General features: G+C 39.5%; 1 protein-coding gene across 2 annotated transcripts in view; it reads right to left on the bottom strand.

Moving 5' to 3' along the window:
- MYOM2 (myomesin 2) overlaps window positions 1–17,654 on the bottom strand; it is a 224,338-nt gene that overhangs the window by 154,657 nt on the left and 52,027 nt on the right. For both annotated transcript variants that reach the window (XM_082249653.1, XM_082249652.1), the window contains 3 exons: window positions 15,400–15,580; window positions 12,761–12,918; window positions 9,349–9,441 (listed from right to left, as the gene is read on the bottom strand). In XM_082249653.1, coding sequence (XP_082105779.1) covers window positions 9,349–9,441; window positions 12,761–12,918; window positions 15,400–15,580 — 432 coding nt within the window. The remainder of the gene's footprint in view (window positions 1–9,348; window positions 9,442–12,760; window positions 12,919–15,399; window positions 15,581–17,654) is intronic.

The raw sequence follows: 17,654 nt of genomic DNA, 5'->3' as shown, positions 1-17,654 counted from the left end.
CAGCCACTTTCTCCTTGTCGATGCACAGCCATTACTTGATTCATTAGCAATACCTCTATGGGGTTACTGTGTGAAGGCAATACCAACACCAGCACCTGTTACTTCTATCCAAAGTCTGCGCAACAGACACCATAATTTAACCAGAAAATCTCTAATCTTGTTCTGAGTGCACTCAATTGTGGCCTCATCATACAGACTGGCTCCCAAAGCCGTTTAAAAAAATAAAGAAAGCTTTCAGGGAAAAAGTATTTTTTTTGCTTTGTAAATGTAATTTTTGCTGCAGCAGGTTCTATACATGGTACAGATGTGCCACTTTACAAGCAGACTAGGACTCCCCAGGCACTATATTTAAAGGAATTTTTAATTTTTATTGTTTCACTTTAGGCATCAGTAAATCATTGCTTAAAAATTATGTTTTTTTACATATTTTTTTTTATTGATACATGTCCCCCAGGGCAGTGCCTGGACCCCATACCCTTTGCCCAATAATTTGCATCTAAGCCCTCAAAATAGGCAATTTAGATTTTTCCAGTTTGGGTGCTATAGACTTCAAGGGTTTCTTTATTCATTTTGGAACTTTTGCGATGTTCAAGAGTTCTGGCGCGAACCGAACTTGTGGTGTTTGGCCCATCTCTACCTATTGCTATAGTTGGGTACCCACATACAGTTTTTTTTCATTCAGTCAGTGTGTTGAACGAAAATAAAACCTGACGGATCCCTGCATCAATATAAGCAATGTTGATGCAGGGATCTCTCTCATTGAGACTTCGTATTCTGGCAGGAGGACTCACCCCCACTAGAATTCACTGCAGCCATTGGCTGCGAGCGCTGATCAAATGCTGGTTTTCCAACATGACTGTCAACAGAAGCTGGTCATTAAGTTAAGCAGACAGCTGTGTACATAGGCTAAAAGTTATTCGGTTTCTGCTGAACTGCTCAATTTACAGCATAAATAAAACTAGTCACTTTGGCACCAAAACATTGGGGGGGCGGATAATTAAAACAGGAGCGTGCAAAATCTGGTGCAGCTCAGCATATAAACCAACCAGCTTCTAGGTTGTATTTTCAAATATTAATTGAACACGCGGAAGTTAGAAGCTGATTGGCTTCTGTGCACAGTTGCACCAGTTTCTGAGTGTTTCAGTTTTAGAAAGTCTCCCCCATGGTGTATAGAGACTGTAGCACCACCCCCAAAGGTGATGTTTGGTAAATTTGGGTTCTATGTTCTGTGCCTTAAAACTAGGAACAACCTCAGACCCCTGACACACTTGGTTAAATGCAAATAACTGCAAACACGTATAAGGACAAAAGTGGAAAATATCTTTATCCTGGCTGTGAATTTTTCTCAGACAATAGACACACACCCAGTTGAAAATAAATGTACTTACAGCATGTTATTGGCTAAAGCTTAGTATAAACAGCAGTAGAACATAAATTCACACATAGCAGATAAAGTTGAACGTAACCTACTAAGCAGAGTAGTAACTATGCTAGGATTACTGAGGTTCACTTTCTATATCACTAACTGGATTTTGTACTGGTATTAGCAGTTCAGAAATAAATAGTGCAAATAAACAGTTTGCAAATACAGTATAAATGACAATAATGCTACAGTGGTTTAGTGTGCATTCTAGGGGTTGAACAAGGTGTAGCACAGCATCTCCTAAGAGGTACCTCTTTAACTGGCAATGGGGCAAAGGTTGTGGGGCAGCAACCGTTGGGAGGCAGTTTTTAGTCCTGACTCTTCAGTTGGCTAAAATGTTGGAGCTCTTTAACCGTTGGTGTGCTTTGAGGCAGTCAATTATTGATTTATTATTCAGGTGAATTATTGAATCAGCCTCATGCTCCTACCTTTGTTGCCTCTGATCTGCCACTCAGTATCACTCTCGAGGTCATTTCTGTGCATTAACGACAGCACTCACTATGTACCCATTGTCAAGCAGAGTCAGGCCTGCGCTGGGAATATTTGTTGGTAGGCAGCAGATCACTCTGTCTGCTAGCCTCTCTCCCCTCCCATTAGCCAGTGGTTACATACGCCTGCCCTTTAGTTGCCCTGACCTTTAGCTGCCCTGCCCTACTTAACCCAATGCTCCTGGTGCTGTATCTAGCTCCCTTCCTGTCCTGCCCTACCTGCTAATTTCTGATGACCCTGGCCTGGTATCCAGATTACTCTTTCGTGCTGCTGTCTGAACTTAACCTTAGACTGTTTTCTGGATTATGCTTGCTTGCTACTTGTCTTGACCTTAAATTGTCTTGCTACCTGCCCTAACCTTGGAACTGTCATTTGAAATACACTTGTCCATTTCCTGCCCTGACTTAGGACTGTCCCAGAATTCTGCTACCAAACTCTGTCTTCTGCCTAACCCAACCATGAGACAACAGGTATATCCTTCCTTGTCTCTTTCGTTCAGTCCTATTGACATCTGGCCAGGATCTGTAGAATCATATTCTTAGACCTGGGGGCAACCAACTACTGCCACTAATAGCTGATGTGTCTTTTTCTACATAGAAAAGTTAAAAAACCTTCACTAAAGGTGCACTGTCAGTCAAAGTTGGAAAAGGACTACTGTGGTCTTGGGGACATATGAGTCCTTTGATAGAATTCGGATGTTTTCCACTCTGTGATTCTTTAAACATAATATTTAGGATATGTTGTGTACTAATATACTTTTGACATCATATGCCATGGTAGTATGGACAGTAGTTTGATAAATCTGTGGACTGAATAGGAACTTCATATAAGCAGCAAAATGCAGAGTTCAAATACACATGTTAATTATTTTTGCTTCCAAAGGATTTGTAATTTTGTCCAGCCAATTTTTGTGAATAATATGCCCTTGCTAAAGGGCACAGCTAGGAGGCAACACCTCTTTCTTTGCAAGAGTTACAGAATACTTTGGTATCATCATGTCAGCCACCTCCTGCAGACTGGGCAACAAAGGAAGTCATCAACTATGCTCATGATTTGCATTCCTTTGTATGTTTGTACTATGCCAGTAAATGTGCATGCATAAGAACTGGATTAGCCTTCTATTTCGCCCCTCCCTTTTACATTCTGAGTGGTGTTGTATAGAGAATGAGACTGGCATTAGAGAGGCAGGTTCAAGTAATTATGCCATTTGTACACTTGAAAAATACAACTGCCCAATGGTCTACAGAAGACCACAGTATCTATATATGTTTTAAACAAAGCTCTTAATATTCAGTTAGATACATGTGCATTTATAAATACAATTTATGCTTTCATAGAGATTTCATTGTACTTGTGGGATGTTCAAATTCAATCAATTTTCCGCAATCTGAGAAGTGGTTTTAGTTTTTGCCATTGTCTCCATTTTATTGTCTGTCTTCTACATTGAATTTTTACAGCATCCTAGAAATACATTTCAGTAATTCTGGGATTCATATAATGAAACCACTTCAGATTTCAAGGCCAAGGGTTCCCACATCATAAAATCCTTTTGATATTCACAAATGCATTTTATACCATTGCACTGAAATCAATCAAATCTTCAAATCTTTTATATCTTTCTTTCATTCTATAGTGTACCTATTCTGCATTACATGTCAAGCAGTCACTCCTTCCACCTAAACTTCATTTGAGAATGGCTTCTAGAAGGTTCTTCTGTGCAGACTCTTAAAAGCAGAATAATGTCTGACCCTAAGCCAAATTTAAAATATTATGATCAAGCCCACTATTATGAAAGTGAAAAGCACTGAACGACATTAGTCATTTCTCACCGGATAACAGAATTATTTCTAGTTCACTCCCATTGCCTTTATACACGATCTGTTGACTTCAGATTGTCAATTATATATTCCTAGTCCTGATTTAGAGCTCTTTGAAGTAAAAAAAAAATGACCCAATGTTCCCCGTTTCAATGCACTATAACCGGGACCCACAATAATTCATTTTATGCACTTTCATTTAAGCCGTTAAATCGGTTTGAAAGGGAAAAATCTTAAAGGGCACCCATCATTTTGTAGTAGTTATAGAGACTGCTGTCAGGGGAAAATGAACTACAGATCTCATAAAACTGGAACATTATCTCATATGTTTTGTTTACTTTCATTTTTTTTCCAATTTCACAGATTTCCCTCTCTTCTTACTTACTTAGTCGCGCCGTACAGATATAGCCCTTCTTGAAGCAAACCAAATCACACTACCTAGTGCAGTGAAAAAAATTGGACTGCAGTATACTTTAAAGTGGAACTAAACACTTTCAATCAAAATTAACTATTTTTATTCCTTATGCTGTTAGCATTAGTAAGTAGATAGAAAGGCTCACTATATATTGACTTGTTTTCATTTTTTTTGTTTTACATTTTTTCAGTTGCTTCCTGGTTTCTGGCCAAAATGATCTGTTTGATTGCTTCTGGTGCCACTCAAAGTAGAGGTTAAAGCATATATATGTGTCCCAGAACATGGAGGTGCAGGCTTGTCCTATTACCAACCAGGGAGTAAAGACCCTCTGACTAAGCCCCGATGGGTGGGGCTAAATCCATTAGGGTGTGTGGTTTTGGGAGGAGACATGTAGGCAGAGGTCACTCTTTATTGTTTATTCACTAGGACTGGTCGGGAGTAGTGGCCACCCTTTCCTTTTATCTTTACAAATCCCCTTGGCCAAAATGATGCCATACATCCCAGGAGTCATTAAGTTCATTTATTTCTTTCATTTGGAGAACATGAGAAGGGGCTTTCTCAGCTAAACACACCCTTCTGCCTTGTGCCTGAGCTAGGGGCAGATGGAATCCATAAGGTAAATGTTACATGAATCATTTGCCCTTACTCAACAAAATAAGGCACAGTAACACAGATGCATGGATGACTTTGCTTTGCATATTGAAATTAATTAAATAGAGTTTTCAGTTTGGGTTGCTCAGATACTGTACATTTTATTTCTGCTTTAAATCTATGCACTGAAAACAAATAGTGAAATTGCAGGCCAGTGTCTGCATGTACCTGCCAGTGTTAGCAATATACACCTCATGCACATCCTTCCATATACTTTTAAACCCTCCACTGAACTATCAAAATATTTTTATAAAAGAAAGAGAGGAAAACTCACCCTTAGGCCCCTTTCACATTAGCAGACCGATCACGCCTGCCTGTCAGTTTTCCAGGCGGATCCGATCGGACCCTCCAGTCTCTATCCAATCCAATCCTATTCATTAAAAAAAAGATGGATGGAGATCATTCCCCATCCATCTGCCAGTTTAGATCGGGTGACAGTTGGTTGTAAACAGACAGGCCCATTTACATGCAATTGCATATAGAGGTGAGCGGGCTGTGTCTGTGTCCGCTTAAGCTGACCGTACATGTTATAATCTGATTATACAATCTCTTTTAGAACTACCACCAACTATGGTTATATTTTGATACTAATTAATTGGATAGTCCAGTTCAGGGGTGTCAAACTCAATGTAATCGCGGGCCGCATCAGCATTATTATTGCCCTCAAAAGGGCCGGTTGTATCTGTAAGACTAGATGTCCAGAGCATCCCCTACTCTTACATAAGATGTCAAGAGCCTCCCCACCATCAGAAATTGAGTCCCCCACCCTCCCTTACATCACAGTGCATTTCCTTATCTTGTGCTGTTGCTGGGAAGAAGCTGTAGGCATTGCTGAAAAGCAAAACGTACTGTGTCTGGAGGGGGACCAGAAGAGGGCTGGAGCTCACCTGCAGCAGCAAGAGAGGTGCAAGGGCCACATGAAACGGCCTTGAGGGCTGGATTCGGCCCGCGGGCCTTGTCTTTGACACCTTTGGTCTAGGTAGATCCTCATATTGCATAGGTTTGGTAACTTGAAAGTTTTCCATCTGTTGTGCGCTCAAAACAGTTATAGACCTTGACAAAGGTTTTAAGTGTCCACAACTCTATTATAATCAAAAATGATAATTTACTTTGGATGATATTTTGTTTTTTTGGCACACAGTGTGAGAGTCTTCCATAGCTGGTGGTCTGGTATTGAGCTGACATATCTTAGTGGTGGGCAAACAGTTATGCTGTGTTAGTGATTTTAATGGCTTTTGCTTTTAACTTCAACTACAGCGACATAAATGAAGTGTACTATTGTATACTTTAAAAAAAGTTTGAACAAAAATTGCACACCATACTGACCTCTACCGCAGTCGGCAACAGACAGCTGACAGAAAGGTAAAGCGCTCCGGCAGCTTGTCTTTTCGAGTGGAAATTTGCCCTTGATAAATTATTTGTACTATGATGGTCTCCTTCTTGCTCGCTTATCTATTTATGAGTGTTATCCTGAGACCCTTAGAGGAGTGGTTCCAGTATTGACAGTAATATAGCTACGAATATGATATAAAAGTCTTCTGAAACCCACTTCTTGGTTTAAGAGGTAATTTTGGATTGATGAGTTTCTGTCTTTTGTTTCTGTGGTGGAGAAGTTAACATCTTCTTTGATGTGCAGCACTGATTTGAAATGGACACTTTATGAGCTTTTCTGAATTGCTTACTGCTAATGCTACACAGGAACTTCACTTTGAATTGAATTGCTGTATGAGTTTTTTTATGGATGTTTTCCACCTAATGTCCACGCGCTTTATGATTTGGGGTATTTTTAGCACAGATTTATTTATCACACATATTTTTCACTAAGATTCTATTGCTAGATTATTTTTAAACTCTGTATCAAAAATAATCTGTTGATATGATGTTAGCAAATTTCTGCCTTTACCAAGAAGACGTCCACAAAAAGATACAAGAGTTGATTTACTAAAAGCAAATCGACTGTTCACATTGGAACGGAATTTTTCTCAGAGCTTATTGAAATAGGTGCAGCTCTGCTGACTTCCATCATCCAATCTTTTGATGATTGTATCAAAAATAATCTGTTGATATGATGTAAGCAAATGTATGCCTTTACCAAGAAGACGTCCACAAAAAGATACAGGAGTTGATTTACTAAAGGCAAATCGACTGTTCATGTTGCAAGAGAATTTTTCCCAGAGCTTATTGAAATAGGTGAAGCTCTGCTGACTTTCATCATCCAATCGTTTGCAAGAAAAAAAATGTTTCTTTTTTTTAATTTCCTTGCATATATTTGAGTATTCTTTGTAAAGTGAAATATCACAAAAAAATCAATAAGCCCTGGGGAAAATTCCCTTTAAATGTGAACAGTCTGTTTGCTTTTACTAAATCAACCCCACAATGTGGAACAAGGCATGGCTTATTCCACAATGTGGGGTTGATTTACTAAAGGTGTTCATTTTGCAAGTGCATTTGCACTCTGCAAGCAAGTTATTCCCAGAGCTTAGTTAATGAAATAAGGTTCTGCTGACTTCAATCAGCAATTCAATAGCAAGCAAAATTGCATTTTTTTTTTTTTTTTTAACAAACATGTTTTATTGAGAATTTTCAGAAAATGACACAGTACAGAAAGAAGAAAATTGTGTGTAGTACATTGACAAACATTGCAATACTAGACCAAGTTATCATAATGTGCAGAGGGATCCATAGCCCAGCAGTGAATCTGAGCATGCCACCCATGACCCGGACAATCCACTGGGTGTTTGTTTTTTTCCTTGCAAGTGTTTGGATATTCTTTGCAAAATACAAATTTACCACATCCACTAAGCTTTGGGGATATATTTCTTGCAAAGTGAACAGTCTCTCTTCCTTTAGTAAACCAACCCTACATTGTGTAATAAGGCATGCTGAGTTAGTAATGAGTAAATGATCAGTTGCAGGTAGCCTACAGGCATGCTGGTGACTAGTCTTTTGTCATCTGCAGTCTTTTTCCAGCACAGCTTCCAGAGTTCAGGTCCTCTTAAACACTTGCCGACAGCTCACTCGAGCTCTACTGCGGCAAAGTGGTTAGTTCCCGTCCAGCGACGTAGACCTACGTCGCTGGACTCCTCCCCTTGTGGGTGGCGCACGCGCGCTGCCAGAGGCTCGCTCCCCCTGTATTCAGTCACAGCGGGAGTCGGGCCAGAGGAGGAGCGGCGGTGATCACCACCGCTCTTCCCTGATCGTCGGGGAATCGAGTTTGGAGATCTGCCCGCTTTTGTAAACAAAGCGGGCGGATCTCCTAAGTGACAGATAGCGACAGATTGCAGGGTTCAGCATAGTTGAACCTGCGATCTGTCCCTGTGTCACTCAGTCACCTCCCCCCACACACGTCAGTAAGCACCAGGCATACATTAACCCCTCCCTCTCCAATAAAATTAACCCCTTCCCTGCCAGTGTAATTCTTACAGTAACAGTGCATATTTATAGCACTGATAACTGTAGTAATGTCACTGGTACCCCCAAAAGTGTCAAAAATGTCAGTCAAGGGTCCGATCTGTCCGCCGCAATGTCGCAGTCCCGCAAAAAAAATCGCAGATCGCCACCATTACTCGATAAAAAAAAAAAAACACCAAAAATGACAGAAATCTTTCCCTTAGTTAGTATACGCAATAACTTTTGCACAAACCAATCAAAATACGCTTATTGTGATTTTTTCACCGAACATAGGTAGCAGAAAACAAATTGGCCAAAAATGTAAAAAAAAATTGATTTTTACATTCTTTTTGGGGGGGGGGGGGAAATTTCATATAAAAAAATATGAAAAATATTGTTATTTTTTCAAAATTTACGCTCTTTTTTTGTTTATAGCACAAAAAGTAAAAATCGCACAGGTGATCAAATACCACCAAAAGAAAGCTCTGTTTGTTGGAAAAAAAGTACGTAAATTTCGTTTGGGTATGGTGTCGCACGACCGCGCAATTGTCAGTTAAAGTCGCACAGTGCCGAATCGCAAAAAGTGGCCTGGACGTAAAACAGCAAAATCCTCCGGTGGTAAAGTAGTTAAAGTGGTTTTAAAAGTCAGACATGAATTGAAAAGCACATCCTATTGTGTATTTGTCTCTCTCCAAAGCTCTGAGTGTCATCTCTCATTTCTCTCTGCTGCCTGGTTCTTCTATTATTAGCATGACTCAGTTCTGGCAGCTTTTCCCAACACCAGCAGTTAAAATGGTGACAGGGGAGGAAGCTACAGTACTCAGCCTGTGACTGTTGTCCACAGCTGTGCTTGCTCTGTATTGGGTCTCTTCCATCCAGAGTTCAGAGTTTTTTTCCGGCTGTGTGAAGACTTCAGATCCGCACCCCCTGCTCCTAAAACTACAAATAAATTCTTTCTTCTGTGTGTTTTCAGAGGGATCTACACAAAAAAGATACACTGCAGATACACAGCTGCAACTTATGTAGGAGGATTTGTTACATCTCTTTGAATCGTCTAGTCACTTCACTTGGTACACATGAGAGTTAATAATAATAACCACTTTAAAGATCATACTATTACCAATGCAACAGTTACTTAGTACAAGAAAATGCTGTCTACTTACCTGTAGATTTCCAAACTATTCACTCCATATTTACTTTCAATTCTGTACTTTCCTGGTTCACTTGCTGGGCTAATCAAAGATTCATTCTTATACCTAATCAAAATAAAAGAAGTGGTAATTTTATCCCCATAAAGGAAATTGTTTTATTAAAAAAAACAAGCACATTATAGTTACACAGTCCTGAAGTGCCCCGACACTGCAATGTAAAGAGGAAGTTATTTTGTGCATTGCAAATGCAACACACCACTTAATTATAGCTAATGGCAAGCTTAAGCTGGGCATTCACCTTTTAGAGCTTTTCAAAATTGGATTGAAGTGTTTGCTGTGCAGCTATAGGGCATGTGAACCATTCAAAGTTTTAAAATGTGCAAGAAAGACATTAAACAGGGAATAAAATTGAAAAATGAATACTGAAATTACGTTCAAGACTAATTTGTTATAAGATGTGTGTAATAAAAACAAGTTGGTGAAAAAAAAAACAGCTTGTGAACTGAATGATATGACATGCATGGTAGTGACATGCAGGAAATTATTACTAAATATAATATCATTTGCATAGGAGGAAATACAGTAGAAACCTCAACTAGATCTAACACAAAGATCCCAAATACAAAGATGCTAGAATTTTCAGTTTAGGAAAATACATTTCTGAGATAAAATATTTTTCAGCGGTTTGAGTATGCACGATTTATGCTATCATGAATGAGCTAATCATTTCTGTAATATATTTTTAGAGGATTATGTTGACACAATGAAATTCACCTTTATAAGCTGTATTTTCTACATTTGCAGCCATGTTGTTAGGTACTGTATAAAACACTAAAAATCAGATCTGAGAATTTATTTTTCTGCTATTGAACTTACCTATGGCTAGTTATGTCTATTGATAAGTGCAAGCATCAAGCTCAAGAATAATAATATACAAAAGTGTATGCTGAGTATAAATTTAGTTTAGGACAAGGCTTAAATTTTACAGAAAAAACGAATCTAACCACTTGCCAACTTCCAACAGTAATCCTACTGCGGCAGTGTGGCTCCCTCTGGGTCCAGAGACGTAGACCTATGGCGCTGGACTCCTAGTAGTCTCGGCGGCGCGCACGCGCCCCCGGAGGTTCGCTCCCGCTGTGTTTAGACACAGCGGGAGTCAGGCCGGAGGAGGAGAGGCAGCAATCGCCGCCTCTCTTCCCTGATTGTCAGGGAAAGTGTGAGAAGATCCGCCTGCTTATGTAAACAAAGCAGGCGGATCTTCTCAGTGACAGACAGGGAGAGATCACAGGATTCAGCATAGCTGAACCTTTAATCTCACAGAACCCCCACACACACACACACATCAGTAAGCATGAGGCATACATTTAACCCTTTGATCACCCATAGGGTTAACCCCTTCCCTGCCATTGTCATTATTACAGCAACAATGCATATTTATAGCACTGATTACTGTAGTAATATCACTGGTCCCCCCAAAATTGCCAAAAATGTCAGTTAGGGGTCCGATCTGTCCGCCGCAATGTTGCAGTCCCGCAAAAAAATCGCCATTACTAGTAAAAAAAAAATTATAAAAATTACATAAATCTTTCCCGTAGTTAGTAAACGCAATAACTTTTGCGCAAACCAATCAAAATACACTTATTGCAATTTTTTTTACCAAAAATATGTAGCAGATAACAAATTGGCCTAAAATGTTAAAAAATGTTGATTTTTACATTTTTTTGGGAATGTTATATAGCAGAATGTGAAAAATATAATTTTTTTTCACAATTGTCACGCTTTTTTTGTTTATAGTGCAAAAAATAAAAATCGCAGAGGTGATCAAATACCACCAAAAGAAAGCTCTGTTTGTGGGAAAAAAAGGACAACAATTTTATTTGGGTACAGTATTGCACGTCCGCGCAATTGTTTGTTAAAGTACTGCAGTGCGGAATTGCAAAATAGGGCCTGGTCAGGAAGGGGGTCAAATCTTCCGGTCTTAAAGTCGTTAAAGTGATACTAAAGCCTCTTCTTTTTTTTCCTTAAAAGGCGGTGAGCTGTGATTTTTAGTGGGACTGCAACATTGTGGTGGACAGATCAAACACTTTTGACACTTTTGGGGGAACCAGCGACATTACTACAATAATCAGTGCTAAAAATATGCACTGTTACTGTACTAATGACACTGGCAGGGAAGGGATTAACATCAGGGGCAATCAAAGGGTTAGGTATGTCCCTAGGGGGGGCTTTCTAACTGTGTGGGGGATGGACTTGCTAGATGAACACAGAGACCTGTGTTCCTAAATAGAAGGAACACAGAATCCCTGTGTTCATCACTGACAGAACAGCGGTAACATCGGCAAACTGCTCTTCTGTCTCCATGGAGAGTGATTGTGGGTTGCCGGTGAACATTGCATCTGCCGGACCCGCTGGCTCCCCCTGAGGCCAATTGGTGCGTGCCCCCACTTGCTGTCTCACGAAGCAACATACAGGTACGTCATTTTACGGGACAGAGCCAACCTGCCGCAGTAAAAGTATGGCAGCCTGTGGCAAGTGGTTAAACATGCATTTATGTGTGTGTTCATATATGTGTATTTTTTAAATCATATTTCATGCACTTCTTCCACCTGCAGTACCTGGTTTATCCCGCCTCTTTTCTTCCTTGTTCTAAACTAACTACACAAAGCACAGAGGCTGATCTGTATTGGCGTGATCAGTTTTCATTTGGCTGTCAAATCAGAGGTACAGAACACTGTGCAAACACACAGCATGCCTGTATTGGGGAGTTTGTTCATCTACCACACCCCCTGACCAATCACAGCTTGTTTATAGCACACACCCCCTTCCAATCACAGCCTGCCTCTTGAAAATGCCTCTGGCTGAAGTATATCTTGCCCGTTGCCCCATGCTGAACAGACTATGAAATATAGGCATTCTGTGTGTCTGCACAGTGTCCTGTAACCCCACTCCCAGTATCAGATAAAAAATATGCAAGGTCACACGACAGAAGATAAGAACGATCATTTCTGAAACTAAGCATGTTATGGTGCCTGCATAGTTATAACTGTCACACTACTTTAAACGAGGTGAAGGTAAAACCAATAAGAAAACCTGTTTTGATGCAAACTGTCTAATAATGGAGCCTTCCTCACTGTGTAAAGCTTTCCCCTCACTTTCTGTTGTATCTGTAGGACATGAGGAGAAGAGAAATCTACCCAGGGAACACAAAAAATAAACTGACAGGGATTTTAACTAATCCCTCTCTTAACCAAAAATGTTTCAGCTATACATACTGACAGCCCTGACAGAGGTGACACAGTTTTTTTTTTTCAGCACTGTCCATATTTGCAGAGGGAAAGGTGACAATTCTAGGTCATGAACTTTTTTTCACCTTGCCACATGGCAGGCAATGTCTTGTATGAAAGCTGCTGGAGTTTCTACTCACCACTGCACAAGAGGTGTAGGATATCCTTGTACTGTGAAGAAAAGCTTTACAGGCATGCCTTCCCAAACAGTGTGGGATCTAAGTCGTACTAAGATATCTGGAGCACGAATCATACATTCTTCATGGATCTGTCTCTGCAATGCCATTTTTTCTTCTACCTGCCAAATAGAAATATGCATACGTTTAGTTAGTAATATGTATGCAGCAGGGGCCAAAGGGCTGATTCCCAAACCCCGTATGTGTAGCTGGGCCCTTGGATACCAACATTTCCCCCGCATTATCATATGTACTGTTCCTGCTGAATTTGTTTCTTTAACATGTTATTTAGTCATTATAGAAGGGTTTATAGGACAAGTATTGCACAAGAGAAAAAGTACAGAAAACGGGCCTAGAGTTTAAGAACAATGCTGCAACCCCATGGGTTTGTGCTTTTTCAATGCCATTATTATAATGTTTAACTACTATGTTTTAACACCTATTGTTCATCACTTCAGTAAAGGCACACATTAAAATACCATGTGTTATTATGGAAATTATATATTATTTGCCTATGCAACAAATAGCCCTTGATCAAATTACAGTAATTCTCTATAAGAATTAGCAACCCACTGCACAATGTAGCAAAAGGTTGAGCCTTGTGTGTGATATTTGTGTAGGGAATGTGTAACGAATGAGACATAATAGGGTTGATTTGGAAAATAGACTGTTCACCTTGCAAGTTCAGTTGCACTCTGTAAAGAAATGTCTGCAGACCTTGGAAAACGAGATGGAGTTCTGCTGACTTCCATCATCCAGTCATTTGCAAGCAGAAGTGCTGTTTATTTAATTTATCTTAGATGTGCTTGGGTATTCTTTGCAAAATGAAGTTCCACCACATTCACTAAGCTATGGGGAAAATTACCTTGAAAAACGAAGTGCATTTGCCTTTGGTAAATCAACCCTGATGTGTTTTTAACTCATTAGTCTTCCAATATTGCAGAGCATTTCCATCGTTGAAATAGAATGCCCCGTACACATGCATCGATAGTTGGCCGAGAATTTTCGGCCAACGTCCGATCGGCAGATTTTCGGCTTGTTAGTATGATGCTTCCGACAACCGACTCCGACTTTTCGGCCGAATAAAATCTGGTGTGCAAGCTATAAAATTTTTGTTGGCCGTCAACAGAATGGCCGATTGTTCGTCAGTCAGTGCAGATTTCGGCAGACAAAAATCTGATGAGCAAGACTGGGCATGCTCAGAGAAGAAAAAACACACGGAAAGTAAACCAGCACATGACATCACTTCTGAAGTTGGTTGTTGTTGGCCGAGAACATTCGTGTAGCAGTCTAGAGCACATTTCAACCAACACAAAAACACTGGACAAAAGACGGCCGATCGGTCGGCCGATAATCGTTGCGTGTGTACGAGGCTTAAGTCCAAATTAATAGATCTTAGCCAAGGCAAAGGGAACAATCCCTTGTGAATGCTCATTTTGTTATTTAAAATCTCTTGCAAGAAAGATTCCTATATAATGCTGAGACACGGTAATCATTTTGAAACAGGTAATCATCAGAACTATAAATGCTGGAAGGGCTCAATTTGCCTGTATATAGACACTTTTATTATTATTACTATTACTATTATAGCTGGCATGAATCAATTCTCTTTTGTAGCACTATACACATTAAGGACATACAGGATCAACAATAATGGGTATTAGATTATTAAAAAAAAAAAATTATATTATCTGAATAAGAGTCACCCCCAAAGAAGCTTAAAATTAAAAAAATGGTTATAGACCTCAGAGGACTGTTAGGAATGCAGACACAAAACACTTGTTAATGAGAACTTTTTTAACAGCTTCATACATTCTATAAGTATGTTTTCTCTCCTGGGGAGAGCTATGGTGTCTTCTGGTGCATAAAATAGCCCCCTGAAGTAGTCTAAATTTGAGAAATCTTGTTAGTACCCCCACATGTCTATGGCCAGATTACAAGGAATGGTATTATTACAGCTAGGGTTGGTGAAAACAGTTGTATAGGAAGTCTAGAAATAATATGTGTTGGAGGAGAATGGTGGGATGGGGCAACCTGGATATAAGGTGCCTGCAGAGATCAGATGATACATTTTCAGATGATGTCTGTAGGCATCCACTGCTATTGCTGGAAAGTTTGGTATGCAAACATAGCTGTATAAAACAACAGGAAGGATTTCATTAAAATGTAATTTAAAATAAATCTATTTAGTCAGTGAAAGAACTCCACTTGATAAACCCCATTATCCTTCCTGCAATCCCTTACAGACAAGTCACGGGAGTCATGTGTTGTCTGTCTAATTAGCGCCCTTTCATGTCTTATGGCATCACTGGCATATCTGGTTACATTCGTCTTCCATGCCCAGTCCTTTCTACTTGAAATGCTAAGTATGGAAGCTGGCAATAGAGTGAATGTAGATATGCGACGATAGATAGATATGAACAGTAAGAACAACACATGTATTGTCAAAGGGATAACTTTTATTAGCTAACATAAAAAAGGGTAGTATTCAAGGACGCACTAGACTTTCTACTATTCAGTGGTGTTTATCATTACTTAATAGGGTTTGAATAGTGTAGTATAACATTGTTTTGTGGCAGCAAGAAAGGCAATCATTGCATTACCAATCTGTGAATATACACTTTATCAATCTGTTCTCTTGCTAAAGCACGTGCGATGCGAACATCTTCTTCCAAATGGGCCAGCTCCGTGGCATAATGCACACTTCTGTCATAGCTTCTGTGTTGCTGGGTATGCTGCTCACTGTATTGCTGCATTTGTTGTTCAGCATGTTGCTCCTGGGTCCTGCAAAACAAATATACAGCTATAAAAGGATAGTGATGCAGTGAATGATAACAAACAATAAATGAACATAAGGCCCCAAAAACCAAACTGCTGAACTATGAAGTCTTTTTAAAGCTAAGATGCACATTTATTTTAACAAGTCACTATGGTGTACATAGCAGACAGCATTATTGGACCAATTATATAAAGCTGTTACCACAAACATACACACTCATAAAAGCATAAGTAAAATTAGAAAAAATTATAAAATCCATATGGCAGAAATGTCTATATATTGTGTTGCAAGTTAGAATTTACTAAAACTAATATTGTAAAATGTATAACATTACTTTAGGTTATGTAGTCTAACAAAAAATGTTCTAGTGTTTTTAATACTTCCTACCAGATTAACACGCTTAATCTTGCTCTATTGGTACTTTAAGAGCCGGTTCACACTGAGGCGACATGACTCTGTACTACTTCAGGGGCGACTTGTGCATTACATTGCACCACGACTTTCGGAGCGACTTGCAGGGACTTCACATAATGGAAGTCTATGCAAGTCGCTCCAAGGTCGCCCCGAAATAGTACAGGACCCTTTTTCTAAGTCGGAGCGACTTGTGTCGCTCCTATTAGAACGGTTCCTGTAGCGGTCAATGGAAAGCGAGGGAGCGCGACTTGTCAGGCTGACAAGTTGCCTGAAAAGTGGCGCTAATGTGAACCAGCTCTGAATGTTTTTCAGGCCTAACTGATATAGGAAAGTCATAAAATGTCTGAAAATAAAAACGCGCAATATTGGCAGGCATGTTGTTTCACAGAATCCAACAAATAGATTTATTTTTATAGGTTTATCACTCCAGTGACTTTTTATTGAAATGCAAATTAATCTGATAGACCTGCCCCTCCCACTCCAAAACGCAAAACAGCTATCTTTTTCAACAAGTGTTCCTCATTGTAAATGACTAAACTGCGATATGTGAAAGGGGAAACAGATGGAGCTAAGTTGTTTCAGCTAAATAGCACACTTCAATGCTACGTTGACCTTCTGCATTCACATAAACTTTCATGTGAGTGTGGTGGAAAGAGGCACCTATCCAGCTTAGTAATGACCAATGCCATATGCCTCTGAAATTATAGTGAGGCACTGTAAATCAGACAGAGATAAAAAGGAACACAGCTTCTAAAAGAATGTGTACAACCTAAAGAACACTTTCTTTGCAACGTCAACCAATCAAACCATACATCCTCAACTCTATTATCTTTTTTTTACACACACACAAACATGAATATTCATTAATCATACTCATCCCAAACCTCATTATCACAAAATGAAATGCATCACTGCATACATTGGGAACCTTACCTGTGAACTATAAAAGTATTGAAGATATCAATATTTGGTGACTGGGCTGCAGAATTTAGATAAATTAAAAAAAAAAAAAAAAAACAGCTACACAAAGAATTCATACTTGAGAAAGTGGAAATTTAGTTTGGACCCTTGAAGTTATCCTATTGGTGTTGCTAACCTGCTACCCCTTAGTATTGCAAAGCTGTTAATATGAGTGATCTTGTTACCAGACAGGCAGATTCAACACAACAGAGGATCTCCCAGTTTCCTTGGTTTGTAGTACAATACAGCAAAAATCAGAATTAAGGTGCCACACCACTGTCCAATAATCCAGATATAATTTTATGCCAGTAAAGGATAGAAGGACAGTCAAAAGAGTGGCCAATGTTCTTTGGAGGCCCAAGAATACCCTCTTCATCAGGGCTTGCAATAGGAAACAATGTACAAAGACTGAATACTGACTTGAACATGAATAATACTTTTATTCAGTGTGATAATCTGCTCATCAGATGTTTTGGCTACTCCTTTGATTATCCACTTGACTCTAAGGCCCCTTTCACACACGCTGTCAGTTTGTCAGTTTTTCATCCATCCGTTGACGGATGAAAAACGGACATCAATGCATCTCTATGTAAAAACTGATAACAACGGATGAAAGACGGATAACAACTGACGAAAAACTGATAACAACTGACGAAAAATGGATGACAACTGACGTAGTGTGAAAGGGGCCTTACTGAAATAAAA

Source organism: Pelophylax lessonae (genome assembly GCF_965119305.1).
Source record: "Pelophylax lessonae genome assembly, chromosome: 3".
Lineage (NCBI taxonomy): Eukaryota > Metazoa > Chordata > Amphibia > Anura > Ranidae > Pelophylax > Pelophylax lessonae.
Note: the sequence above shows the minus strand (reverse complement) of the source record. Positions and strands in the feature narration are given on the sequence as shown.